This window comes from Vipera ursinii (genome assembly GCF_947247035.1).
Source record: "Vipera ursinii genome assembly, chromosome: 13".
NCBI classification, from domain to species: Eukaryota; Metazoa; Chordata; class Lepidosauria; order Squamata; family Viperidae; genus Vipera; species Vipera ursinii.
In genome coordinates this window covers 3,573,634-3,600,856 of record NC_139526.1, presented here as the reverse complement: position 1 = coordinate 3,600,856, position 27,223 = coordinate 3,573,634, and the positions used below count along the sequence as shown (strand labels likewise).

The 27,223-nt window shown below is 48.5% G+C and overlaps 1 protein-coding gene across 1 annotated transcript; it reads right to left on the bottom strand.

Annotated features, from left to right (window-relative positions):
• TEKT4 (tektin 4) lies at nucleotides 1–26,529 on the bottom strand. Its single transcript, XM_083372544.1, has 6 exons — nucleotides 25,845–26,529; nucleotides 23,808–23,878; nucleotides 9,095–9,238; nucleotides 7,362–7,584; nucleotides 6,107–6,261; nucleotides 1–1,745 (listed from the first exon to the last, which is right to left on the bottom strand). Exons 1-6 carry the CDS (start codon nucleotides 26,376–26,378, stop codon nucleotides 1,529–1,531), a joined length of 1,344 nt encoding a protein of 447 aa, XP_083228670.1. The 5' UTR covers nucleotides 26,379–26,529; the 3' UTR covers nucleotides 1–1,528.
• Between the last annotated feature and the right edge of the window lie 694 nt (nucleotides 26,530–27,223).

The window sequence follows — 27,223 nt, the reverse complement described above, 5'->3', positions numbered from 1 at the left end:
ATTCTTTAGACACTTCAATAAGATAGTTATTGAACCCTAAGGCAAGACTGTAACATTTTTTCAAAAAGATGGACGTTCCTGTCAATATTTTGTTTGCATGAATACAAGTCTAACCATTGAAGTTAGAAACTTGATTACCTTCATCAGCTTTGCTGAATCAGAAATCCTCCAAAGACATTGCATTTCTCTAATGCTTCAGCTGTCTAAATTGAACAAAAATTGCCTAGATTTTAATATGGAGAGAATAAAGGACTGTATTTAAAGCAGTATTTCCATCCTGCTATTCTGCCCACAAGACCTGAGGGGCCTCACATGATCAGCAAACCTGAACTAAATTGAACTACAGGTAGTTCTCGACTTACAACCGCAACAAAGCACAAAATTTTGGTTGCTCAGCAAGACATTTATTAAGTGGGTTTTGCTGCATTTTAACGACCCTTCTTGTTGCAGTTGTTAAGTTACCCAGTTGTTAAGGGAACCTGGCTTCTCCATGGACTTTGCTTGTCAGAAAGCCGCCAAAGGTGATCACGTGACCCTGGGAATTCCCTCGGTGTCTGGCCACACAAGCTTTCCAAAGTACCAGAAGGCAAAACAAGAAGCAATGGATGGGAGTTGATCAAAGAGAGAACCAACCTAGAACTAAGGAGAAACGTCTTGCCAGTGAGAACAATTCATCATTTGTTAAGTGAGTTTTGCAAAATTGGGAATTGAAGTCCACACCTCAGAAAACAGTCCAGGTTGAGAAACACTGCATTAAATAAATAAATAAATACAATTTGCACCAACCAGACTTTCGGTTTCCTGCTACGGCCACTGAGGACGTTCAGAAGGCGAGCTCCGTCTTCCACATCCGCTGGGGGACCCTGGAAAGGGTCGAAAGTCACCCTGTAGGAGCAACCAGCAAGGAGGGGATCCCCGCTTGATCGTGGGAGGTTAGTAGCCCTTCCGATCAATCTGGGTCAGCCCTCCAAACCGGCGGACAAAAGACCAGCCATAGAAATATGGCTCGTCACTAAGCTGCAGACAGCCGAAGTCAAACTTACCACCAGGCGCCTATAAAGCAGCGCGGATGAGACGGGGTGAGATCTACCTCTCTTCCATCCTAACTATTTTTTCCCACCTGTATAAACTGCCCAAAGTATTTTCGCCCCTGAGTGGGAATTCTATCCCTCTCTCTAAAAACAGCAGCGACTGACTATCCAGGGGAGTTTAAAACACTGCAGAAATAACCTGATTCTAACTGGATCTTTATTTTTCTAAAAGATTTCTTATTCTTATTGAACATTTGAGTTTTTACTTACAATAAAGAAGTAAAATTGGAAAAAGGACTATAAAAAAAATTGATTTAAAAAAAAAACCTTAAAAATTTGCACCAACCAGTTATCTTCCACAACAATTCTATATTTTAATTCATCCCAGAAGGGTTAAGAAGACTAAAGAAGGGCACCTTCAGCCACAAACATTTTTAGGAAAATAGAGCTTTTAGAGACCAAAACTGGTAGTTCACTTCACTTCCAGCGACAACGTCTTACTGATAGCCTGCCAGTTTCAGGATAGTGGGGTATCGGGTACGGTGGGCCATGCATTTCTGCCGGTCGATAAAAAGGCTGTTGGTTTTCACAGCGATCTCCTTCTCCAGATGCATCCGGCTGTCCTCCAGATTCCGGAGGCTTTGCTCAGATTCCAGCAGTTTCTTTTTGAGAGATTCAATAGATTCGGTCAGTTCTTCCACTTCACTGATGAGCCTGAATGGAGGACAAAAGAGGAGAGCATGTTGACGGTGCGGATTGAGATCTCCCCGTAGAGAATGAGAAACTGGGGATGAAACTGGCCTGGAGATAACATTTTCTAGGAAATGTTCACCAATACATCTAAAACAGGAATGCAGGTCTAGCTAAGCCATCTTAGCAAATGGATCTGTCTCACAGTGGTCTCAATAATTAAGAATAAGAGAATAAGAGAATTCTTTATTGGCCGTGTGATTGGACACACAAGGAATTTGTCTCTCAGGGTACATATAAGCAGCAAATGATAAATCATAATCATAAAATACAATCATCATAAATCATAAGATACAACACTCAGTGATAGTCATAGGATACTAAATAAGCAATCAACATAAATCATAATAGGATACTAAATAAACACAATCAACATAAATCACAAGATACAAACAACAAGTGATAGTCATAAGAAGCTAAGGAAATAGGTAATAGGGAAATTGAGAAGGATAATAGCGTTTTCAATTTACAGAGAAAATTTCTGGCTGATTATAGGAGTAGTAAGCCTGCTGCCTTCAGAACAATTGATTTTATCCAGAGAAAATGCAGATTAGAAAACTGCACCTAATTAAAAAACTTAATTGGGGTGATTCAGTAACAGTTTTGTTCCTTACAGTATCAACTTTGCAAACTCTCAAGCTTCCTCTTTCCACTATGTATTCAAGATGGACAGTGATTAATATTTATATGTATTCATATGCAAGGGTATAGGTATATGCATATGACATATATATGTCGTATAGCATGTCCATATGTGTGTTGTGTGTAAACTTTTGACGCAACAGAATTTCATTTTTAATGTGTGCCACTGTGCCCACAGTAAAAAATGACAATAAAGGTTATCTTTCTATCTAATGAACATTATGAATAGAATAGAATAGAATAGAATAGAATAGAATAGAATAGAATAGAATAGAATAGAATAGAATAGAATAGAATAGAATTGGAAGGGACCTTGGAAGTTCCTATACCATTACATGCAAATGGTTGTCCAATCTCTTCTTAAAAACTTCCAGTGTTGGAGCATTCACAACTTCTGGGAGGCAGGTCGTTACACTAATTGTTTTCACTGTCAGGAAATTTCTCCTTAGTTTTGGTTGCTTCTCTCCTTGATTAGTTTCCATCCGTTGCCTTCAGGGGCTTTGGAGAATAGCTTTACTCCCTCTTCTTTGGGGCAACCCCCTGAGATATTGGAATACTGCTATTGTGTCACCCCTGGTCCTTCTCTTCATTAAACTAGACATATCCAATTCCAGCAACCTTTCCTTGTAAGCTTTAGCCTCCAGTCCCTAATCATCTTTGTTGCTCTTTTCTGTACTCTTTCTAGAGTCTCAACATCTGTTTTACATCGTAGTGACCAAAACTGTATGCAGTATTCCAGGTGTGGCCTTACCAAGGCCTTGTAAAGTGGTATTAACACTTCACGTGGTCTTGATTCTATCCCTCTGTTAATGCAGCCTAGCACTGTGTTGGCTTTTTTATTTATTTTATTTATTTATTTATTTTATTAAATTTCTATACAGCCCTTCTCCCGAAGTACTCAGAGCAGTGTACAGGGCAATAAAATGCAACATACAAAAGTTAAAAAGAAAATTAAATTAATTAGCCCTAGCAATAAATAGTTAAAATAAACCCAAACCCTTAGTCCAGGCCGGCCTGTTCTAACAACCAAGTCTTCAGGGAAGAGAGAAGGTCGGGAGCCATCCGGAGCTCAACAGGCAGCAGATTCCAAAGGGCTGGCGTGCCCACAGAGAATGCTCTCCCCCTGGGGGCCGCCAGCCGGCAATCCCTGACCGACGGCACCCTGAGGAGGCCTTCTCTGTGGGAGTGCACAAGACGAAGGGAAGTTGATGCCGGCAGCAGGTGTTCCCTCAAATATCCCGGACCCAAGCCATTTAGGGCTTTATAGGTCATCAGCAGCACCTTGAATCTCACCCGGAGGGCAACCGGAAGCCAATGCAGCTCGCGGAGGAGAGGTTTAAATGGGAGTATCAGGAAACCCCTATCACAACTCGCATGGCCGCATTCTGCACCAGTTGAAGCCTCTGAGTGGTCCTCAAGGACAGCCCCAAGTAGAGAGCATTGCAGTAGTCTATCCAAGAGGTCACAAGCACATGAGTGACTGTACGCAGGGCATCCTGGTCCAGATAGGGCCGCAACTGGGGCACCAGGCGAACCTGGGCAAAAGCCCCCCTGGCCACAGCTCCTACATGGTCTTCCAAACTGAGCTGTGAGTCAAGGAGGATACCCAAGTTGCAAGCCCTATCTACGGGGGGTAACACCTCACCCCCCATAGTTAAAGATGGAATGAACTGAATTTCCCGAGATGCCGGTACGTACAACCATTCAGTCTTGTTGGGATTAAGCTGAAGCCTGTTCCTCCCCATCCAGACCTGGACCGCCTCCAGGCAATGGGACATCACGGAGAGGGTATCACTGGGGTGGTTTGGGGTAGAGATAAAAAGCTGGGTATCATCAGCATATTGATGATACCCCACTCCAAAACCACGAATGATCTCGCCCAGCGGCTTCATATAGATGTTGAACAGGAGAGGCGAGAGGACCGACCCCCTGAGGAACTCCACAAACAAGAGGCCTCGAGGCCGATCTCTGCCCTCCTGCCAACACCGACTGCGAATGACCCAGGAGGTAGGAGGAGAACCACTGTAAAACAGTGCCCCCCACTCCCAACCCCCTGAGGTGCCGCAGTAAGATACCATGGTCGATGGTATAAAAAGCCGCTGAGAGATCTAATAGGACTAGGACAGAGGAACAACCCCTGTCCTGAGCCCGCCAGAGATCATTCACCAGCGCGACCAATGCCGTCTCCGTGCTGTACCCGGGCCTAAAGCCCGATTGGTACAGGTCCAGGTAATCAGCTTCCTCCAGGAACAGAGGGAGCTGATGCACCACCACGCTCTCAACAACCTTTGCAAGAAAGCAAAGGTTGTAGACCAGACGGTAGTTGTTCAAAATAGCTGGGTCCATGGCAGGATTCTTGAGGAGGGGCCTCACCACCGCCTCCTTCAAGGCGGCAGGAAAGCTACCCTCCCTCAAAGAAGCAGTTATTAGTGCCTGGAGCCAGCCTCGTGTCCCCTCCCAAGCCGCATACACCAGCCAGGAGAGGCACAGGTCCAATAAACATGTGGTGGAGCTCAGCCTCCCCATGATCCTGACCACATCTTCTGGAGTCACAGGGTCGAACTCTTCCCAGATAAGATCACCAAGACCGCTTGTGTCTCCTCCGTCAGACTCCGTCCAGACCGGCCCGAATCCGAGCGATTTTGTCCACCAGATGTTGGCTAAACTCCTCAGCACGACCCTGCAAGGGATCCCCCCTCACCTCCTGATTAAGGAGGGAGTGGGTCACCCTAAACAGGGCGGCCGGGTGATTATCTGCAGACGCGATGAGGGCAGCGAAGTGGTTAGACTTCGCCGTCCTCATCACCGCAAGATAAGACCTGGTGAAGGTTCTTAATCGCGATCGGTCAGATTCAGACCGGCTGGATCTCCAACAGCTCTCTAGGCCCCATCTCTGACGCTTCATCTCCCGGAGCTCTGCGGAAAACCACGGAGCCCACTGGGATCTGCACCGGGTCAGGGGCCACATGGGCACAATGCAGTCAAGTGCCTCCGTGGCTGCCCTTTCCCAGGCTTCCACCAAAGCATCGGCCGGGCTGTGAGCGAAGGCGGCAGGCGGGGACCCAAGCGCCACCTGAAACCGCTCTGGGTCCATTAGGCGCCTAGGGCAATTGAGGAAACCAGCAACATTTGATGAGTGAAATGTCAAATGTCTCCAATTCACCTGGCAAAACTTCCTTTCTCTAGACATTTAAGAGAAGAATTAACCTGAGTTGCCAGAACACACAACTTAATGACTGTTTTTATAACATAAAGAGGTAAGATTCAGAAATTCTGGCACTCTAAAGAATTTCCACTTGCATCTGAAAGACTGGAAGAATGATTATGTCCGCTCCTTGGATTAATTTCAGTCCTTTGATTTTATGGTATTGTGGAGGAGAAACACGTACACCCAAAGGCATTCAACAAAAACTAATCAAGGAAGGAAGCAACCTAGAAATAAGGAGAAATTTCCTAGTGGTGAGAACAATCAACCAGTGGAACAGTTTGCCACCAGAAGCTGTGAATATTCCAACACTGGAGGCTTTCAAGAAGAGCCTGGACAATTATTTATCTGAAATGGTATAGGGTTTCCTGCCTGAGCAGGGGGTGGGACTAGAAGATCTCCAAGGTCTCTTTCAACTCTGATATTCTGTTAATCATCATCATCATCAATTAAATTAATCTAGTGCCCAACGACTTACCTGAACTGGGCAGCATCTCTGCACAGATCCACGTTGGGCCTAAAGGAGCGATCATAAAGCCTAGTCTGGGCTACTTTGAGGGGTGTTTCTTTGTCCTTAATGGCTTGCTTCAACGCCTGAATGTTGTGCTCTTGGTGCCCAATCTCCTGGAGGGTCTGTTCAAAGAGGATATTAAAGATAGCAGTTTTTTGAAATAAATAAATAATCAGTAACTGACCACCAATGGTGCATGGACTGACAAATATTTGCAAAGAATTGAATCAAGGTATGTGGAGACTGAGACTCAACTCTTTCCAAGAAGATATCCTAGAAAATAAGGTGCGCCGTGATGTTTCAGAGAAAACGGTAGCAGGCTTCTGAAGTAGCAAAAGGCTGCTATTGATGCAGGCTAAATTTTGCGTCAGATGAGAATAATTCTAGACCATGCAAAACAACTTTGTTTTTCCATGAAGAAATTTCTCTTCTGACCCAAGGAGACATTCCGCTTCTGATCATTGAAGGCATTTCGCTTCTGATCATTCTCAGAACTGAGGAAGCTTCTTGGATGAGAAGCAAAACGTCTTCAAAGAAAAACAAGAAAGTACAGTTGCCTCTTGAAAAAGCACCTTTGGGAAAACAACTTGATGTCATAATGACAAATATGTTTTTTTAAGCCAATAGCAGAAGTTTGAATTTGCTCTTAACAGTAAGCCAAACAGCTCTGGACACTTTTACTGTAACCCCTCTGAAGTATTATACCAAAAATTGCACTAATGCCACCACTAAAAACAAGATCCTTCTGGTGCCAGAGTCTCCTGCTCAAGCAAGGGGTTGGACTAGAAGACCTCCAAGGTCCCTTCCAACTCATTTATTCTATGTTCTATATAAATTTTACAGAGTTGGCAGTCTCAAAATGTAGTGAGGGATGATCTCTGTTTTAAAAGGATATTTTAAAATAATGGTGTATCAGCTGTCCTCAAAGATGAAGGCAAAATGGCTTCCCTGTCTGAAAGCAGCCTCCTTCTAAAGCCCGCAGCTGAAGGTCAACTGCATTTGCTGTACAAAGGAGGATCAAGGTCAACAAGACCACTCTCCTTGGTTTGATCCTCCATGACTACTTCTCAAAGCACATGATACATGTCTGCAATTTTCCCACTCCTTCCCCCCCCCCAAAAATGCTTATGGGCTTCACCCACACTCTCCTTCCCATTCTTTAAAAGCTGCTCCCACGTCAACACTGCAGTCTGTGGGGAGAAGCAGAGGAGGTGGCCCCTACTTTTCGTAAGCTGTGCTCCAGCTTGTGCTTGGCATCCTCCAGCTCCTCACAGCGCTTGGCAAAGGCCTGGTTCACCACATCAAACTGCAGGCGCAGGTCCTCGGCTGTGTCATGGAGGATGTTGTCAACCAGTGCACGGAGGTTGACAGATGCCAACCGTTCTCGCTCAGCCCGATAGATGTTGTCATGACTGTGCTTGGCCCACGTCTCTGGGGTGGAAGCACTGCAGGGAAGATGCAGGTGGGGGCGGGGGGGAGGACATAAATCATATGGCCAGAATTTTAATGCTGTAAGCTAAATTTACAGGACAGTCTTCATTTCTATAGAACACATCTCAAAAGAAATGTAGAAAGATGGCAGTAGAATGGAATGATATAGGGTTGAAGATCTCCAAGGTCCCTTCCAACTCTGCTATTCCATTCCATTCCATTCCATTCCATTCCATTCCATTCCATTCCATTTTCTATTCTATTCTGTTCTGTTCTGTTCTGTTCTGTTCTGTTCTGTTCCGTTCCGTTCCGTTCCGTTCCGTTCCATTTTCTATTCTATTCTATTCTATTCTATTCTATTCTATTCTATTCTATTCTATTCTATTCTATTCTATTCTATTCTATTCTATTCTATTCTATTCTATTCTATTCCATTCCATTCCATTCCACTCCACTCTGTTCATATTTGACAAGAGTATGGAAAGGTGGTCCTTTCAGGAGAATCAGGGGTCAAACCCACTTCGTCATGAAGGTCACTGGTCAGACCCCCCCCCCACGCATATCTTGATGAATTGATTATGTGCCATCAAGTCTTTTCAACTCCAACCACATAGATGGATTCTCCTCTCTCTTAGCTATACTATTAAGGATTGTTTCCCTGATGCCAAAAGAAGGAGAGAATCACGATAACGTCTGAAGCTACCCAGAGTGATGATGGGAATGTCAAGATGGACTTACAGAATATATTGTTCAAGGTGATAAAGAGCACCACTCCCTTTCTTGGGTTGAGTTCAAATCTGGAAGTGGCCACACCCTTCTCTTTTTGAAATTATTATTTCCACTCTGGCCTATAATCTGAAATGTCTTGAACTCTTACCTCAGAACTAGCCATGTCTAGTCTGGCTTAGTTTCTGAATCACGTGAGGTTGGCTTGGTGCTACCAGCTGTTAAGTTAAACCACCACCAAAGGTGACAGATACCAGGGAAATGTGCAAAAACCCAGATAGGCAAAGGAGTCCAGGCCCTAATCAAACACAATCACAACAGTCAAGCGAAAAAGCACCTTGGGGAAAAGGCAAAATATCGACACAAAGAGTAAGAGTAAGAAGAGGACTAGTACAGTAACAATTTGAAGCTGGAAAAGAGGCAGAAAAGAGGTTCTGAAATTGCAGCATCATTAATGAAGAAAAATAAGAATTTTGGGCTACTGGGTTTTGTTTTGTTTTTTCTTCATTTAGCAAAGCAACAGAGAAAATGTCAGGTCTTGGTGGCAGAAAGAACAAATCTATCAAATCTATGTATGTCCTATGCTTCATAGAAGGGGCTAGGATTAAAAATTGGTACATGGTGAGAAAGATCTGGGAGTCTTGGTAGACCAGAGAGATTCAGGGTGAGCTAGCAGTGTGCTGCAATTGCCAAAAAAGCCAATGCAGTTTTGGACTGCATCAATTAGACTAGAGAATTTTGCCCCAACAATGCTTCCTTGGGGACCCTGGTTCATCCCCAACAAGGACCTGCTCTTACCTGTCCTCAAACTTGGAGGAGCTGGGATGGAACTGAATGTTGGTGCTCTGGTTGCTGTACCGCCCACATTTCTCGTCAATGTTGTAGGTTTCGACCTTGTCAGACCAATCCATCTCACAGACCTGCTTGTGGTCCCGATTTAACCTGGAGGGGGGAGTACCGCAAAGTTTAGTGCCCAGTACTGGTTGAAAGTGAGGTGGACCCCCAGCCTGCTGGCCTTCCATGAAGGTGTAAAAACGTGCCTCCCTAGCTGTACTTGGGGCGCACAGAGGAACACGTAGCAATGGAGCTAGTTGGTGCCCTGAAAGCCCCAGCACCACCATTTGTTTGTTTACTTGTTTAGCAGTAGCAATAGCACTTAGACTTATATGCCACTTCACAGTGCCTTATAGTCTTCACTAAGCAGTATACAGAGACAGCCTGTTGCCCCCCAACAATCTGGGTCCTCCTTTTACCGACCTCGAAAGGACAGAAGGCTGAATCAACCTTGAGCTGGTGAGGATCGAACTCCTGGCAGTAGGCAGTGAATTAGCCTGCATTGCTGCATTCTTGCCACTGCACCACCAGGGCTAGCTAGCTAGCTAGCTATGTATGTATGTATGTATGTATGTATGTATGTATGTATGTATGTAATATCTATGCCTCCCATTTTGCTGATACAGTGAGTATGGGTGATTTATACAGGGCTTTTCAACCGGTGGTATGCGTACCACTCATGGTACTTTGCCACATGGCAGGTGTTACGTGATTGCTAGCAAAGTGTAGCAGGGGAGGGCAATGAGCCGAAGCGAGCCAAGCCTAAGGGAGAGGGAGAGGCAGCTGCAGCTGCAGGACTGTCTGGGCTGGCAGAAGCCCCAGGAGCTGGCAGGGCTCCAGCTGATTGGCTCCAGCTGACTGGCGCTTCCAGAAGCAGCTCAGAGCTGGAGGTGAAGAAAAAGCAGGGGGGGGGGAGAGGAGAGGCTATAAAAGAACTGGTTTGGGTGGGGGAAGGGGAAAACAGACAACAGGAAAGGTTTAATACCTTTAAACAAATGTAATTAGTTTTATCCCATTTAATTGAGTGTCTGTGGCTTTTAGAAAGTTTTCTTTGAAGGTAAACTGGCTTAATTTAAAGCTAAATCTTTTTGCAATCACTGGAGCCTTTCTGTCTTTGATTGCAACATTGTGACACGTGACATGCCTGAGGCAGCTTGAAGAGAAAAAAAACTGGAGTTCTTTATTTTCTTGCTTTGCACTTGATTACTGTGTCTTTAAGGGTACAGAGAAGGAATTGGGGGGTGCATTCTTACTACACTGTGGAAGAGCTCAGAAGGGCCAACCAGCTAGCTCAGGAGTCTACAAACTTAGAAACTTTGGGCTCAGCCCATGAGGGCTGAGGAATTCTGGGAGTTGAAGTCCACAAGTCTTAAAAGTGCCAAGTTTGAAGCCCCCTGAACTAGCTGGTAGTGGTGCATTTTAATAAACATGAATACATTTATTATACATTTGTCAGTGCAAAGGGAAAGTGATTCAGCGAAGGAACAGCCACCAAAGAAATTAAAATTGGCACTTTTTTCTTTTTTTCTACAGTTTCTAATAGTTTATTAGCTTAGATACAAAAATACAAAAGCAACTAGTAGGACACAGTGGGGAGGAAAAAGGGGGGGGGAAAGTCAGTGGAAGAAGGGAAAAAAGAACAGAGTTCCTCTGTTGCAGGAGAAGGAAGCATTAACATTGAACCTCAACTTTTTACTTTTCCATAATATTACAAGATAGCCATTTCTATAACAACAAATGAATCTAATCAGTAAAACCCAAAATCCTTTTTTTGTTTTAGTCATCAGGTTTTTGACACCTTGCTAAACACTGGTGGTACTCAAATATTGTCATGTCCTAAAAGTGGTACAATCTGGGAAAAGGTTGAAGAGCCCTGACTTACAATATAATAAAAGGTTTAAAAGTGCTAAAACAATTACAATTTGTACTAAAGAGTTAAAAATTAAAAACCAAGATGATGGGCATCCTGGGGGTGAGAATCTTCCCTATCCCGTCAGCCATCCCAGGGTAGGGGGAGCCTCTCAGGGACCCAGGCCCAGCAGCAGAGCCACGTTTTTTGGCTCTTCCAGACGGCCGGGGGGGGGATCTCACCTCCAACGGGAGAATATTCCAGAGGGTGGGGGCCCCAGCAGAAAAGGCTCTTTTCCTGGACCCCACCAGCCATTAGTCAATTTCTAACATTCCTTGCCTCTTTTAAATGTTACAAACAGGTAGCTCTCAAGTTACCACCACAGCTGAGCCCAAAATTTCTGTTGCTAAGTGAGTCATTTGTTAAGTGAAATTTGTACCATTTTTAATCCCCCTAAATACAGGTAATACTGCAGTTAGTTAATTAGTCAGTCAGTCAGTTAGTTTTAACTTTCTGCAACTCAGAATAATAGAAAAATGTGTTACTGGACATAGTAACAGCAGCACAGGCAGTCCTCAAGTTACAACCAAAATTGAGCTCACGTTTTTTGCTGCTAAATGAAATGTTTATTAAGTGAATTTTGCCCCCTTTTACGACCTTTTGTGCCACAGTTGCTAAGTGAATCATTGCCATTAAGTAACATGGTTGTATGGGAAGTCAGCTCCCCAGAGAAGGAAATATTAAAAGGGCAGAATATTATATTTCCTCAAAGGATATTAAAGAGGCAGAAAAGCATGCCCAGTTTTTTCTTAATAGCCCCAAGTCTCTCTTCCCCCAAGCAGAAACCAGCTCTGTAGAAATGCAGAGGTAATAATCCATTCAGGAAGGTTGGAGCCCTCCAGCTAGAAGCTTAGAAAGACAAAGAGACCTAAAACCTACATACCCCACCCAAACTCTAAGATGGGACATAACCCACAGACGCCAAAGGGCACACCCAGACTCAGGTCAGAATACATGACACAGGAAATACAAAGCCTCAAACAGGAACAGGAAACAACTCCAAACAAAAGGCTCCAGAGGGTATAAAAACCCACTCCCTACTATATGTGCTCTCACTCTTTTCTTCCAGAGCCATCTTCCTGTCTGGCTCTCCTCTTCACTAAACTGTAACCTACTTTCTAAAGCAGTCGCCATGTTGTTTATTCCTGGCTTGGACTGAACCACGATGAAGACTTTTCCTTCAACAATTGTTAAGCGAATCTGGCTTCCCCCTTGGCTTTGCTTGTCGGAGGGGCGCAAAAGGGGATCACGTGAGCCCAGGGACAGTGCGACCGTCCTAAATACAAGTGGCTGAATTTTGATCACGTGACCAAGGGGGATGCTTCAACAGTCTTAAGTGTGAAAAATGGTCATAAGTCACTTATTTTAATCCTTTTCATTAGGATTAGGGTGACCCTCATATAGCCAAGGAAGTAACCCTGGGGACTCTTGATCCATCATTCTCTCTCAGCTCAACCTACCCCACAGGATTGTTGTCTGGAAAAATGGAAATCTTGTATAGTACTGCACTGCATAGAAGCAGATACCAAATAAAAATGTTAGAATACTAATACTAATACTAATACTAATAATGATACGATTTCTGGAAATTAGTTTTGTTTTCATAGGACACATTTGAAAACTGAAAACGTTCATAAACCTGACTTTCCATTAATTTCAGAATAGCTCTCCATGTTGTTGTTTTTAACATATTTTGTATTTCCAAAGCACCACCAGTTTTCAAACAGGGACATGATGAAATACTTCTTCTACATGTCACCTGGTGGCAATTTAAACTGAAAAATAAGAAAGCTTGAAGGGATGTAATGACATGTTAGGAACATCTCAAGAGTGCTACTGAAAGTAATTGCAATATAATTTGAGGGATCATCTCTCTCCGATCATTCCAAGTACATGATAATCACCTGTAAGAATTAAACAGTTATGAATTTTGTAAAGAATTTAAGAGCTGCCAGGCAGTGCAAGCGCAGACCAGGAAATATTGTAAGGGACTTAGAAGACAGTTATTTTGTTTGTTGCACAATTACGTATTATTTTTTTAAAATCTGTAATTTACAAAAATACAGATCCATAAAATAACACAGAATCCAAGAATGCAGGAAACATTAAGTTTGTGATTCAAGGCTTTTGCCTGTCTTTTGTTATTCATAATCCTAAATAATTTAATCTGCATTCAGATCTACAGACTCTTTTTGTTTTTCCTGTATTTGGCTAGAAAAATAAAACACAGGGGACATTAAAAACAACATCAACAAACACAGGCTCTACTCTTTGATTACCGTATTCTGACTACAAACAATTTTTTGAAAGTCAGCCCAATTTATTCTGTAACTTCGGCAACATGCGTGCCTGTCTTCTAGTTTCCTATATTATACCACCATCTGGTGGAAGAACAGGAAATGAACCCCAAAAAATCGCTATCTTTTTCTTGAGTAAAAAACGAAAATTAGTAAGTTGTTTCTCAACCCTGTTGTCTTCCTGGCAAGAGATTTCTTTCTTCCCCCTCCCCTCCCAAGCATGCTGGCCTATTGTTGTTGTTAGTATTTCTAAGTTGGCTTTCTTGGAGGTAGTAAATGAGATAACCACTGGTGGTTTTATTTTTTTTTAAAAAGCCTTACAGGTAGTCCTGGACTTACGAACACAACTGAGTCCAAAATTTCTGTTACGGCGTTTTGCCCCATTTTACGACTTTTCTTGCCACCGTTAAGTGAGTCGCTGCATTTGATAAGTTAGTAATAGGTTGTAAAGGGAGTGTGACATGGCTTGTTAAACCGTGCAGCCAAGGTTTTTGCAATCTAGGCCAGCCAGTTTGTTTCATTTTGACACTGGCATAATAGCAACCATGACAATCTAAAGTATGGATTTATTTATTTATTTATTTATTTAGTTATATTTATATACCGCCCTATTCCCTGAGGACTCAGGGCGGTTTACAGGAAATTAAAAAATCCAAAATACAAAAATTAAGAACCAAATTAAAAAATATTAAATTAACCCTGTAGTCAATTAAAAAGAACCCCAAATTAAAAATTCCTCCTCAGTCTGGGCCCGAGAGCTCGAAGAGCCAGGTCTTCAGGCCCCGGCGGAATGATCGAAGGTCGGGGGCAGTTCTCAGCTCCACCGGCAGCTGGTTCCAGAGGGCAGGCGCTCCCACCGAGAAGGCCCTATCCCTGGGTGTCACCCGCCGGCAGTCTCTTACCGGCGGGACCCTGAGCAGACCCTCCCTGTGGGAGCGCACTGGGCGAAGGGCATTTGATGCCGGCAGCAGGTGTTCCCTCAGATATCCCGGACCCAGGCCATGTAGGGCTTTATAGGTGATAACCAGCACCTTGAATTTCACCCGGAGGGCAACCGGAAGCCAATGCAGCTCGCGGAGTAGAGGTGTTACATGGGAGTATCGGGAAACCCCCATTACAACTCGCGCGGCCGCATTCTGCACCAGTTGAAGCCTCCGAGTGGTCTTCAAGGGCAGCCCCATGTAGAGAGCGTTACAGTAGTCCAAACGGGAGGTCACAAGCGCATGAGTAACTGTGCGTAGGGCGTCTCGGTCCAGATAGGGACGCAACTGGCGCACCAGGCGAACCTGGGCAAAAGCCCCCCTGGTCACGGCTCCTATATGGTCTTCAAAATTGAGCCGTGAATCCAGGAGGACGCCCAAGTTGCGAGCCCTATCGACGGGGGGTAACACCTCACCCCCCATCATTAAGGATGGAATAACTTGGTTAACCCGAGATGCCGATATGCACAGCCACTCAGTCTTGGCGGGATTGAGACGAAGCCTGTTTCTCCCCATCCAGACCTGAACCGCCTCCAGGCACCGGGACATCACGGAGAGGGCATCACTGGGTTGGTTCGGGGTGGAAAGAAAAAGTTGGGTATCATCAGCGTACTGATGATACCCCACCCCAAAACCACGAATGATCTCGCCCAGCGGCTTCATATAGATGTTGAACAGGAGAGGCGAGAGAACCGACCCCTGAGGGACTCCACAAATGAGAGACCTCGGGGCGGATCTCTGCCCTCCTGTCAACACCGACTGCGAGCGGCCCTGGAGGTAGGAGGAGAACCACCGTAAAACAGTGCCTCCCACTCCCAGCCCCCTGAGACGCCGCAGTAAGATACCATGGTCGATGGTATCGAACGCCGCTGAGAGATCTAATAGGACCAGGACAGAGGAGCAACCCCTGTCCCTAGCCCTCCAGAGATCATTCACCAGCGCGACCAATGCCGTCTCCGTGCTGTGTCCGGGCCTGAAGCCCGATTGGTACGGGTCCAGATAATCAGTTTCCTCCAGGAACAGAGGGAGCTGATGCGCCACCACACTCTCAACAACCTTCGCCAGAAAGCGAAGGTTGGAGACTGGACGGTAGTTGTTTAAAACAGCCGGGTCCAAAGCAGGCTTCTTGAGAAGGGGTCTCACCACCGCCTCCTTCAAGGCGGCAGGAAAGACACCCTCCTTCAAGGAAGCAGTTATTACTGCATGGAACCAGCCTCGTGTTCCTTCCCGAGCCGCATAAGCTAGCCAGGAGGGGCACGGATCCAACAAACAGGTGGTGGTGCTCAGTCTCCCCATGATCCTGTCCACATCATCAGGGGAAACAGGGTCGAACTCAGTCCAGATAACGTGCTCAAGACCGCCTGATTCCTCCACATTAGACTCTGCCCAGTCAGAGTCCAAGCCGGTCCGGATCCGAGCGATTTTGTCCGCCAGATGATGACTAAACTCCTCGGCTCGTCCCTGCAAGGGATCCTCTCTCACCTCCTGATTAAGGAGGGAGCGAGTCACCCTAAACAGGGCGGCCGGGCGATTATCTGCGGACGCGATAAGGGCGGCAAAGTAGTTAGACTTCGCCGTCCTTATCGCCGCAAGATAAGACCTTATAAAGGTTCTTAACTGCAATCGGTCGGATTCGGACCGGCTGGATCTCCAACCACTCTCTAGACCTCGTCTCCGCCGCTTCATCTCCCGGAGCTCCACAGAGAACCATGGGGCCCAACGGGATCTGCGTCGGGTCAGAGGTCGCATGGGTACAACGCAGTCGAGTGCCCCGGTGGCTGCCGTTTCCCAGGCCTCCACCAGGGCATCGACTGGGCTGTGGGTAAGGGTGATAGGTATAGGCCCAAGCGCCCTCTGGAACCGATCTGGGTCCATTAGGCGCCTGGGGCGGAACCACCTGGTCGGCTCCGCCGCCCAGCGGCGGGGGATGGCATGACGGAAAACTAGCCTCAGGAGGTAATGGTCTGACCATGACAGAGGGGTGATGGACGGAGAACCCCCTCCCAGATCATCCAACCACTGTCCAGACAGAAACACCAGGTCAAGAGTGTGACCCCCCTCATGAGTCGGGCCCTCAATAACCTGGGTCAGGCCCATGGCTGTCATGGAAGCCATGAACTCCCGAGCTAACTCCGACGACCCTCCCAGTGATGGCAGGTTGAAGTCACCCAGGACTACGAGCCTGGGGAACTCCACCGCCAACCCTGAGAGGGTGTCGAGCAGCTCGGGCAGGGCTGTTGCCACACAGCTGGGCGCCAGGTATGTAAGCAACAAGCCCAACTGAACCCGAGGACCACACCTCAAGAGGAGGGTCTCACTCCCGGCCATCTGGACAATGGTGGCCTCCCGGGGACACAATGTCTCCCGAATAACCACTGCCACCCCACCACCCCTGCCCTGAGCCCGTGGCTGGTGCAGCACCCGGAAACCCGGCGGGCATAACTCGGTGAGAGGCACCCCTCCCTCCGAGCCCAGCCAAGTTTCCGTGATGCACGCTAGATCCGCACATTCCTCCTCAATCCGATCACGGATGAGGGGAGCTTTATTAACTACGGATCTAGCGTTAAAATAGACCAGCCTGAGCTCAGGGGCCTGATCACCCTCATCCCCGGGTAAGAGGGTGCTAACCGGAGGGTCGGAGCGCGCCACCGCTCGAAGATAGCGGGGGCGCGATCCCAGATGTTGATATGACCCTCCTCGCAAACACCTGCTGCCATACCCTATCGCCGTGGGGATTCGATACCCCACCCCCACATTCCCAGCGCCAGCAGCCACCTCCCCCAACCCCGTCCCACCAGGACCTCTAACAGGACCAGACTGAGTGCCGGTTACAAGTTCCCTCCCCATCCCCCCCTCCCTCCCCCTCCCTAACCTCCTAAAATAACCGGCTAAAAATCTGATCAGGGGCCTCTTAGCGCGTCTTAACTCGAGGCCCCTATCCAAGCCCAACCACCTCTCGGAGTCCCAAGGCTTGGGCCCGTCATTAAGGGGAGTATGAAAACAGGCGACAGGTCGCGCCCATGAGGCAGGAACCGCCCTAAGGGCATACAAGTCCGCTAAACAGGATTTATGATCATTCCTTTAACAACCATTTGAGGTTATGACAATACTGAAAAAAGTGGCTTATGCCCCTTCCACATACATAAAAGAGTCGTAGTGGCACAGTTGATAGAATGCAGTATTGCAGGCTAACTCTGCCAACTGCCAGTAGTTCAATCCTGACCGACTCAGGGTTGACTCAGCCTTCCATCTGTCCAAGGTTGGTAAAATGACAATCACCCCCAGATTGTTGGGAGTGATACACTGAATCTGTAAACTGCTTAGAGAGAGCTGTAAAGCACTATGAAGTGGTATATTTCTGATTGCTATTGCTATTCTATTCTATTACCAATAGTGGTGCAGTGGTCAGAATGCAGCACTGCAGGCTAACTCACTACCCACCGCCAGTAGTTCAATCCTGACGGGCTCAAGGTTGATTCAGCCTTCCATCCTTCAAAGGCCAGTAAAAGGAGGACCCAGATTGTTGGAGGCAATTGTTGTGACTCAGGGCCAGCCTGTGGGCCCGACAGCCGTGTCCGATGTATCGGAGGACTCAGATGTGGGGGAGGAGGGAAACGAACCGGCTGATGATGATTTGGAGACTTTGCAGAGTCCTCAGCCGGGAACCTCTTCTCAGCTGTGTGAGCCCGAGAGTGCGGAGGATGATGACCCACAGCTGGCCCTGTTCAAGGACGCCCGACGCAGGAGGCAGACGAGCAGGGACAAACAAAGGAAGGCTATGGGACTCCTCGGGAGGAGGCACAGGGAGACCACGCCCTGAGCTCTCTATAAAAGAAGTGTTTGGGGAGGGGCTAGTTGCTGAAAGCAACTTTTTCTTTGAGAAGTCAAGCTCTTGTATTTTTGTAACAGTGTAATTAAAACTTGGCAGAAGCCTTTTGATCTTGGACGCTTTCCAGACTCTTCCTTTGATTAGGGGTGCGAGAAGAGGGCTGGTTTAGAACAGTTTGCTTTCAGCCACCCACCCCTTAATACTACGATGGAGCAGCTTCTTGCCGAGAATGTCCAGCTCAACCAGCAACTCACCTTGCTGGCCACTCAGGTGGCACAACTGCAGGCTCAGGTACATGCTGCCCCCCCACCCAGGAGGAAATGTCAGATAGCTATGCCGGATAAATTCGCTGGTAATCCAGAACTGTTTCCTGCCTTCCTGGGACAATGCCAGCTTTATATCAGCGTGAAAGCAGCTGATTTCCCCACTGACCGAGATAAGGTGGGATTCGTGTTGAGCCTTCTGTCGGGAGATGCAGCTCGTTGGGGCACGCCTCTGTTGGCACAGCCTAGCCCTTTGTTGGATAACTTTGGGGGGTTTTGTGACCATATGCGCCTCATGTACGAGGACCCGATTAAGGCACAGACGGCCACCCGACGCCTGAAAGCTTTGAGGCAGGGTCAGCGCCCTCTACAGGCCTATATCAGCGATTTCCGGCTGCTTAGCCAGGATTCCGCCTGGAATGAGGCTGCGCTCGTGGATGCCTTTCAGGATGGCTTGTCAGAGGAGATGTTGGATGAGCTGGCCCGCGTGGACATTCCCTCAGACCTGAATGGGCTGATCCATCTTTGTCTGCGGATCGATGCCCGGCTGCAGCAGCGTAAGAGTCGCCGTGCCACCCCACAGACCCCAGCCGCCCCTGTTGTGCGTGAGCCCCCGGTCCAGAGGGAGGAGCCAATGGAGCTGGGTGCCGCCAGGTCCCGTCTATCGGTGACGGAAATGGACAGACGACGATCGGAGGGGTTGTGTTTTTACTGTGGGGACCCTGGACATTTGGCTGCTTCTTGCCCGAAGAAGCGTCAGCGGGCGTCAGTGACCAAGCCTGCCCCGAGAAAGTCCCCTGCTTTGTTATCGGGAAACGGCCCGAGCCCGATCTAGACGGTGTGAAAGATCGGGCGACCCACAACATCCACACCGAGCGACGCCGTTCCGACGGTGCCTGTGAACCTCCACGGCATTTGATTTTGGAGGCACGTCTGATCCTCCCTGGCAAGTCAGAGGGGATTCCAGTCCATGCCTTAATTGACTCTGGGGCTACCACTAACTTTATGGATTCGGCCTTTGTGGCCAAATGGGCTGTTCCCCAGTGTCCAGTGGATCCGCCCATGCTTGTGGAGACCATCGATGGTCGAGTGCTCCTGTCCGGGCCTATCACGGCCGCCACGCAACCCGTGTGTATGGCCATCAGTACCCATGTGGAGGCCATTCAGTTCTACGTCACTTCGGATCTGCACTTCCCCGTGGTCTTGGGACTGGCGTGGCTCCGGGCGCATGATCCACAGATCTATTGGTCTCAGAACTTGGTCACCTTCCCAAGTTTGCAGTGCGTGGACCACACCCGCCATATCTGTGCCGGCCAGGTGGAGGGTTCCTCAGGGGTTTCCTTGCCTCCCGAACTGTCCGACTTTGCTGACGTGTTCAGCGAGTCAGAGGCGGACCAATTACCCCCGCACAGGCCCTACGACTGCTCCATTGACCTAGTCCCTGATGCGCCTCTCCCAGTGGGGCGTTTGTACTCCATGTCGGAGCCCGAGTTGGCTGCATTGCGGGACTTCCTGACGAAGAACTTGGCTCGTGGTTTCATCCGGCCCTCGTCCTCGCCAGTGTCTGCGCCCGTGCTCTTCGTCAAAAAGAAGTCGGGCGAGTTACGGCTTTGCTGTGACTACCGGAAACTCAACGCTATCACGGTGCGTAACCGCTACCCGCTGCCCCTCATCCCCGAGCTCTTGGACCGACTCCGGGAGGCTAAGATCTTCACGAAACTGGACCTGCGTGGAGCTTACAACCTCGTCAGGGTTCGGCCGGGTGATGAGTGGAAGACGGCGTTTGGTACTCGCTATGGACATTTCGAGTACACGGTGATGCCGTTTGGCCTGACCAACGCCCCCGCTGTGTTTCAGCATTTTATGAATGACGTCTTTCGGGATCTGTTGGACCAGTTTGTTGTGATTTACCTGGACGACATCCTGATTTACTCCCCGTCGCGTGAAGCGCATCATCAGCATCTCCGTCAGGTCCTGCAGCGCCTCCGGAATCATCGGCTGTTTGCCAAGTTGGAGAAGTGCCAGTTCTACCAGGTGACCATTGATTTCCTGGGTCACCGCATTTCTCCTGAGGGCATCGCCATGGAACCGAGTAAAGTTGAGTCATTGCAGAGTTGGCAACCCCCGCGTCGCGTGAAGGATATTCAGCGACTTCTTGGATTTGCCAACTACTATCGGACATTCATCCCTGGCTTTGCTGCCTTGACAGCCCCCCTCACCCGGCTCCTGCAGAAGAAGACTCGGTTCCAGTGGAACGCCCCCGAACAACAGGCGTTCCAAGCTCTGAAGGACGCCTTCATGAAGGAGCCCATCTTGAAGCATCCTGACCCGCAACGGCCGTTTGTCGTGGAGGCGGACGCCTCCGACATTGCCATTGGGGCCGTGTTACTTCAGGCAGCGACGCCCAACGGTACCCTTTTCCCTTGCGCGTATCACTCACGGAAATTGAATCCCTCGGAGCGCAACTATACCATCTGGGAGAAGGAGCTGCTGGCCATCAAGGCGGCGTTCGAGGCTTGGAGGCATCATCTGGAGGGGGCGCGGCATCAAATCGAGGTCCGGACGGACCACAAGAATCTGGAAAGCCTGCAGACCGCTCGGAATTTGAACCAACGCCAGATCCGGTGGTCCCTCTTCTTTGCGAGGTTTGACTTCCGGGTGCGGTACATACCAAGCGGGCACAACCAGAGAGCGGATGCTCTGTCCAGGAAGCCCGAGTACACCCGAGTGGAAGACAAGCTTCCGCCCAGGACCGTGATCCCCGTCGAGTCTTTTGCTGCGGTGCGGGAGCCGGTGGATATACGGGCTCGGATCCGGGAGGCGCAGCAGCAGGAGGCGTGGGTGGCTCAGCGGAAGGAAGAGGTGGGGCCAGATTCGCCTTGGTCGGTCACGGATGGACTCCTGTATTATCGTGACCGGCTCTATGTTCCAGGAGGGCCACTCAGGGGACTCGTCCTCAGCCAATGTCATGATAACCCGGCTGCGGGGCATTTTGGCCTGTTCAAGACTCTGAACCTGGTCTCCCGTACATTCTGGTGGCCCCGAGTCCGACACGATGTCCAGTCTTATGTCACCTCCTGCGTCCCATGCAGGCAGGCCAAGTCAGCGACAGGGGCCCCGCCTGGTTTACTGCAGCCTTTGCCAACGCCCAAGAGACCCTGGGGGGCTGTGTCCATGGACTTTCTGACGGATCTACCCCCATCCTCCGGCTTCACGACAGTGTTTGTGGTGGTGGACATGTTGACCAAGATGGCGCACTTCATCCCCTGTCGCGGCTTACCGTCAGCTCGCGCCACTAGTCGCATGTTCATCCAACAGGTGTTCCGGCTGCACGGCCTTCCCGATAGAGTCGTCTCCGATAGGGGGGCCCAGTTTACAGCCCGCTTCTGGCAGGAGTTGATGCGGGCGTTGGACATTAAGGTTTGCCTCTCGTCCGCGCATCATCCTCAGACCGACGGGGGTACCGAGAAGGTCATCGGCATTTTGGAGCAGTATCTGCGCTGCTACGTTAACCTGCAGCAGGACAATTGGGTGGACTATTTGGCCATAGCCGAGTTTGCCTTTAACAACTCGCAGCACACCTCCACGCAGATGACACCGTTCTTGGCCAATGTGGGTTATCACCCTCGGTTTTTCCCCCTTTCTCCCGTGGACTCACCGGAGCCGGCAGCGAACGAATTCATGGCGGAGTTACAGGCGATCCATCGGTTGGTGCGACGGCAGCTGGAGAAGGCCAAGGCCGACTACAAGAGGTTCGCCGATCGGTCGAGAAGGGATACGCCTCCATTATCGGTGGGGGATCGGGTCTGGCTGTCCACCAGGAACCTACCATCCACTCGGCCGGCGAGGAAGCTGGACCACCGTTACCTTGGACCGTTCCCAGTCGAGGCCGTCATCAACCCGGTCGCCTATCGTTTAACTCTGCCACGTTCCCTGCGCGTGCACCCCGTCTTCCATCGGTCCTTGTTGGTCCCCGAACAACCGGCTTGTCCACTTCGCCAAGCGGAACCTCCCCCATCAGGACCTCGTGATGGCGACAGCACCCCCGAGTACGAGGTCGCCAGCATCAGGGATTCCCGCTGGCTGAAAGGTCGCTTCCAGTACCTGATCGAGTGGAAAGGGTACGGGCCGGAGGACTTCACATGGGAAGACGCGACCGCCGTTCATGCCCCTGCGTTGGTGACTGCTTTTCACGAACAGTTCCCATCCCGACCGCATCCGGATCGGCAGACCCGGGGGAAGGGCCCTGCGGTGCGGGATAGTGTTGTGACTCAGGGCCAGCCTGTGGGCCCGACAGCCGTGTCCGATGTATCGGAGGACTCAGATGTGGGGGAGGAGGGAAACGAACCGGCTGATGATGATTTGGAGACTTTGCAGAGTCCTCAGCCGGGAACCTCTTCTCAGCTGTGTGAGCCCGAGAGTGCGGAGGATGATGACCCACAGCTGGCCCTGTTCAAGGACGCCCGACGCAGGAGGCAGACGAGCAGGGACAAACAAAGGAAGGCTATGGGACTCCTCGGGAGGAGGCACAGGGAGACCACGCCCTGAGCTCTCTATAAAAGAAGTGTTTGGGGAGGGGCTAGTTGCTGAAAGCAACTTTTTCTTTGAGAAGTCAAGCTCTTGTATTTTTGTAACAGTGTAATTAAAACTTGGCAGAAGCCTTTTGATCTTGGACGCTTTCCAGACTCTTCCTTTGATTAGGGGTGCGAGAAGAGGGCTGGTTTAGAACAGCAATATGCTGGCTGTAAGCTGCTTAGAGAGGGCTGTAAAGCACTGTGAAGTGGTATATAAGTCTACGTGCTATTGTTATTGCTAAAAGTGTCGCCCTATACCCATGGCCACATAATCAAAATTTGGGCTCTTGGCAACTGGCATTTATATACAAAGGTTTCAGAATCCCAGAATCATATCATCACCATCTATGACCTTCCCAACTGGTATCCAACAAGCAAACTCAATAAGGGATGCAGGATTCGTTTAACAACTGCATGACCATGGCATTACTTAACAACCGTGGTGGTTTACTTAAAGACTGCTGCAAAAAATGAAAATGTAAAATTGTAAAATGAATGACTGCCTCCCTCAGCAATGCAAGTTCCAATCCCAATTATGATTGTAAATTGAGATTACCTGTATTTTCAATCACATTTTTTAAAAAAACAAGAGCTTGGCAATGGGTGGCAAGACCAGAACTTCATCCAAGCAAAATCAGACACAGCCTTGTCTAGTTGTGCAAAGCTGTGCAAAGAGGTTGGGAACCAGGGAGTCAAAGATGCAGAAGGTGAGCTGCATCTGTGTACTTCATTTGAGAAAGAGGACCCTCAGGTCAGTTTAGGGCATGTGGCACCCCACCAAAACTAAGAAGCTGGTCATCCCCAAGTACTGAAAAGAGGCCTTACTGCATCTGATTAATAGCTTGCTTCACTGTTCTTTTCAGGAGCTCTTGGATATTTCGGATGAGCTCAGTCTCCTAAATGCAAATGGTAAAAACATTAGTATCAGGAACTGCATGTAAAGGCAAGGAAGGGCAGCCTTTAAAAATGATGGGCCCACTTTCCACTTGTTCAGAACTGTCTGTCTGCTGTGGGTTTCAAAGCAGAAGCAAAATACATCACTAGGCAGAGCATTTTGTTTAAAAAGGTCCATTTTTAAAAATTTCAGAGGCAAGTTCCTAGCCCTCATGGTTGCAAACCTACTGGCAGTCAGGATCTAACAGCAAAATCTCCTGACTGGTGCAGGTTAGAATGTTTGTGCACTTCTTCCTCATTTTGGGGTTGGGAAGGGTCAAGTTGAAATGGGAGGGTTATCTTTTGTAGAGATACTCAGCATCCCTTTAAAAAGACAACGCTAAAAAAGGGTACTTATTTTTTCCCATCTTGGAGAACAAGAACAAAGAACCAAAGAGATGCCTCCCCAAATCCCCAAAGGAGGGTAAAACAGAACCCCCCTCTGTGAGAAAGGGGTGGGGGGAGATGGGAAGGGAAGCTGCATCTGTTGCACCATTGGCTGATCTGTGCAGCAGCAAGCAAGGAGGGAGAGCTCTCCCATGACGGACAAGGCCATCCAAGGGAAGGGCCAGACAGGCAGCTGTCAATCTACAGCTCGCACCAAGTCCTTCAGCCACCTAACCAGGAGCCTCCACAAGACATGATCAAAAAAGTCAACATGGCAGTCATGACAGCGCAATCAAAGCACTGCAGATAAAATGATAGGCCAGATGGGCGGCATATTAGATAGATAGATAGATAGATAGATAGATAGATAGATAGATAGATAGATAGATAGATAGATAGATAGATAATGGATGGGTGGATGGATGGGTGGATGGATGAATGGATGATAGATAGATAGATAGATAGATAGATAGATAGATAGATAGATAGATAGATAGATAGATAATGGATGGGTAGATAGATATGGATGGGTGGCTGGATGATGGATACTGGGTGGAGTTTAAAATGCATTGTCATGGCCACCATTTTGATTGTTTTGACCACGCTCTGTGGACCTACCTGCGTCAGGTGTTTGGTGCTCAGAACCCAGCTACCTTCTCTGCAAAGGTTTCCTGCAGAGAGATCTCACAAGAACACCTGGCAGTTCTCCTTCCCCGGTCCAAAGGCCATTTGGAAGTTCAAAGGTGACTCTCTCACCTCTTTGAACCACTTCTGACTTGTCTTATTCATGGTGGGTGGAGTTTCCAGAGGGAGAACTCCTGGTTTGATCATGCCAACTTTATCCTATCCCCAAGAGAAGCAGGCTGGCTCTTTCCCCAAAGCTCCAGTCCAGCAAAGGAGCAGCTACGTTTTGATTATGAGGGTGGATATAAGCTGCCCCCACCACACAGTGAGTCCCTAGGCCTTTTTTTTTAAATGCACACATGTAAAAATGCACAGGTTTCCTAGCTAATTTTTACCCGCAAGGTGGAAAACAGGATGTATTCACAAATGATCTCGCCCAAGAGCATCAAGCCATTTTCTTGGATGGAGTCATTTGTGAATGCATCCTGTAGCAAGTCCACTTCTAACTTTTACTTCCACATGGATAAATATGGTGCAAAGCAAATGAGGTATTTGGTTATGCTGTGTTGAGTCCATCTAGGTCAACGTTGCTTATTCCACCTGGATGCATCGTGCTAGGTGACACTGGCTTTGACCACCACTTGTTGCACAGGCCCCATCTGCCCTGACTTCACACCATCCTCCAAGCCATAATGTGATCGCAGGGTAGCTTTTTTGTGCGAACCTGACTGTGGGCTGGTTTGGGCTCTCCAGGGTTTCAGGCAAATGAACTAGTTTGACTGGAGATGGCAGAGTAGAAACTGGGGACTTTTTGTGCTGCCAAAGAGAACCTCCAGTCTCAGCTCAAGTTCTTCCCTGACTCTGAGAGCGTGCAAACAGCCCTGTACCTGGGCACCATTTATGCAGGAAATGCCCTACCTTGAGCAGCTCTACCTCCACCTGGTCCCTCACCAGGTCAGGATGTTGCCGGCGCTCCCGGCACTGCAGGTTGTCTGTGGCAATGCTGTAGGGGAGCTCGGTGGCATCAATGGCTCGCTCCAGCCGCAGCTTCTGAGCTGCCAGCTGGTCAGTCTCAGCCACCAGGTCCTCAATCTCTCTCTGGAGTTCCGACTTCCAGAAGTGGATGTCCTGGAGCCTCTGGCCCACCTTAGCCGTGGAGTCCTCCTGGGTGCGCTGGGCCAAGTCAGCCGTGTAATTGGCCAGGTTCTGGGACTCATGGCGGCAGCGCTCAGAATGGTCGCGGTCGGCAAAGGCCTCGTGGTATCGGATGTAGTTATTCTGGTGCCATTCTTCAGGCAGGAACTTGGCTGTGCGGAAGCCAGCTGTGGCCAAGCCGCTGGATGAATCAGGACCGGTGTTCAGAGCCGGCTCGTAAACCTTCATGGGGAGCTCAGAGACAGGGACGCTCTGCGGAGCAGGCTCCTTGGTGAGAAGCACGGCAGGCTGAGACATGACTTTGGTGGCAGCTTTGCCAGGCCAGGAAATTCTGCGGCTTGCTCAGGGGCCTCGGGGATGCTCAGCTGCCACAAAAGTTGCCCTGATCAGCGTCTTCCTGTTGCTACAGGCAACACTCCTGGCCAATGAGCAAGCTGATCTCTGCTGAAAGGAAACGGACCAGCCTCTGAACTTTGGTGTTCTCTTGTTGCCCGGGCAACAGGCCAATGAACCACAGGGGAAGTCACAACACAGGTGACGTAATCCCTCATCACCCAGAGAGATGGAAGGGACAAAGAGCTGGGAGTGCACAAGAGTGCACACACACACACTCACACTAAGCCCCCAAGGGGTGCGGCAAGAAACTGGGGCACTAGGGCAACCAAGCTGTGCCTTGTCATGATAAAAATAATTGCACAGTGATAAAGTAAATGTAGACATCGACCTGATTGTACTGAAAACTAAAGAAGGATAACAAGGGCATCCTTCATCCACACTGCCATTTAAAGGGAATGTAATATTATTACAATAATAATATACACTGAAGGCTAGAACTGAAAAATCATCACATGATTCAAAGTTCAGATTGTGCAAAAAAGCAGAAGAAACTCAGCTCATGCAAGAAGATTGCACAAATTGATGATAAACAAAGACATCACCTGGTCATCAAAATGGTTCACTGGAACATCTGCAAAAATTATCATGTGCCAGTAATCCTACAGTTAAAATACTGTAGGATTTCCAAATTCAAACTGATAAAATGTCTTGGTTCATAACGCACCAGATTTACTACGGTTGGAAAGACGAAAGCATGGATAATTCAAGTGGCAGTACCAGGGCGTAATAGAATAGAAGGCAAAGAA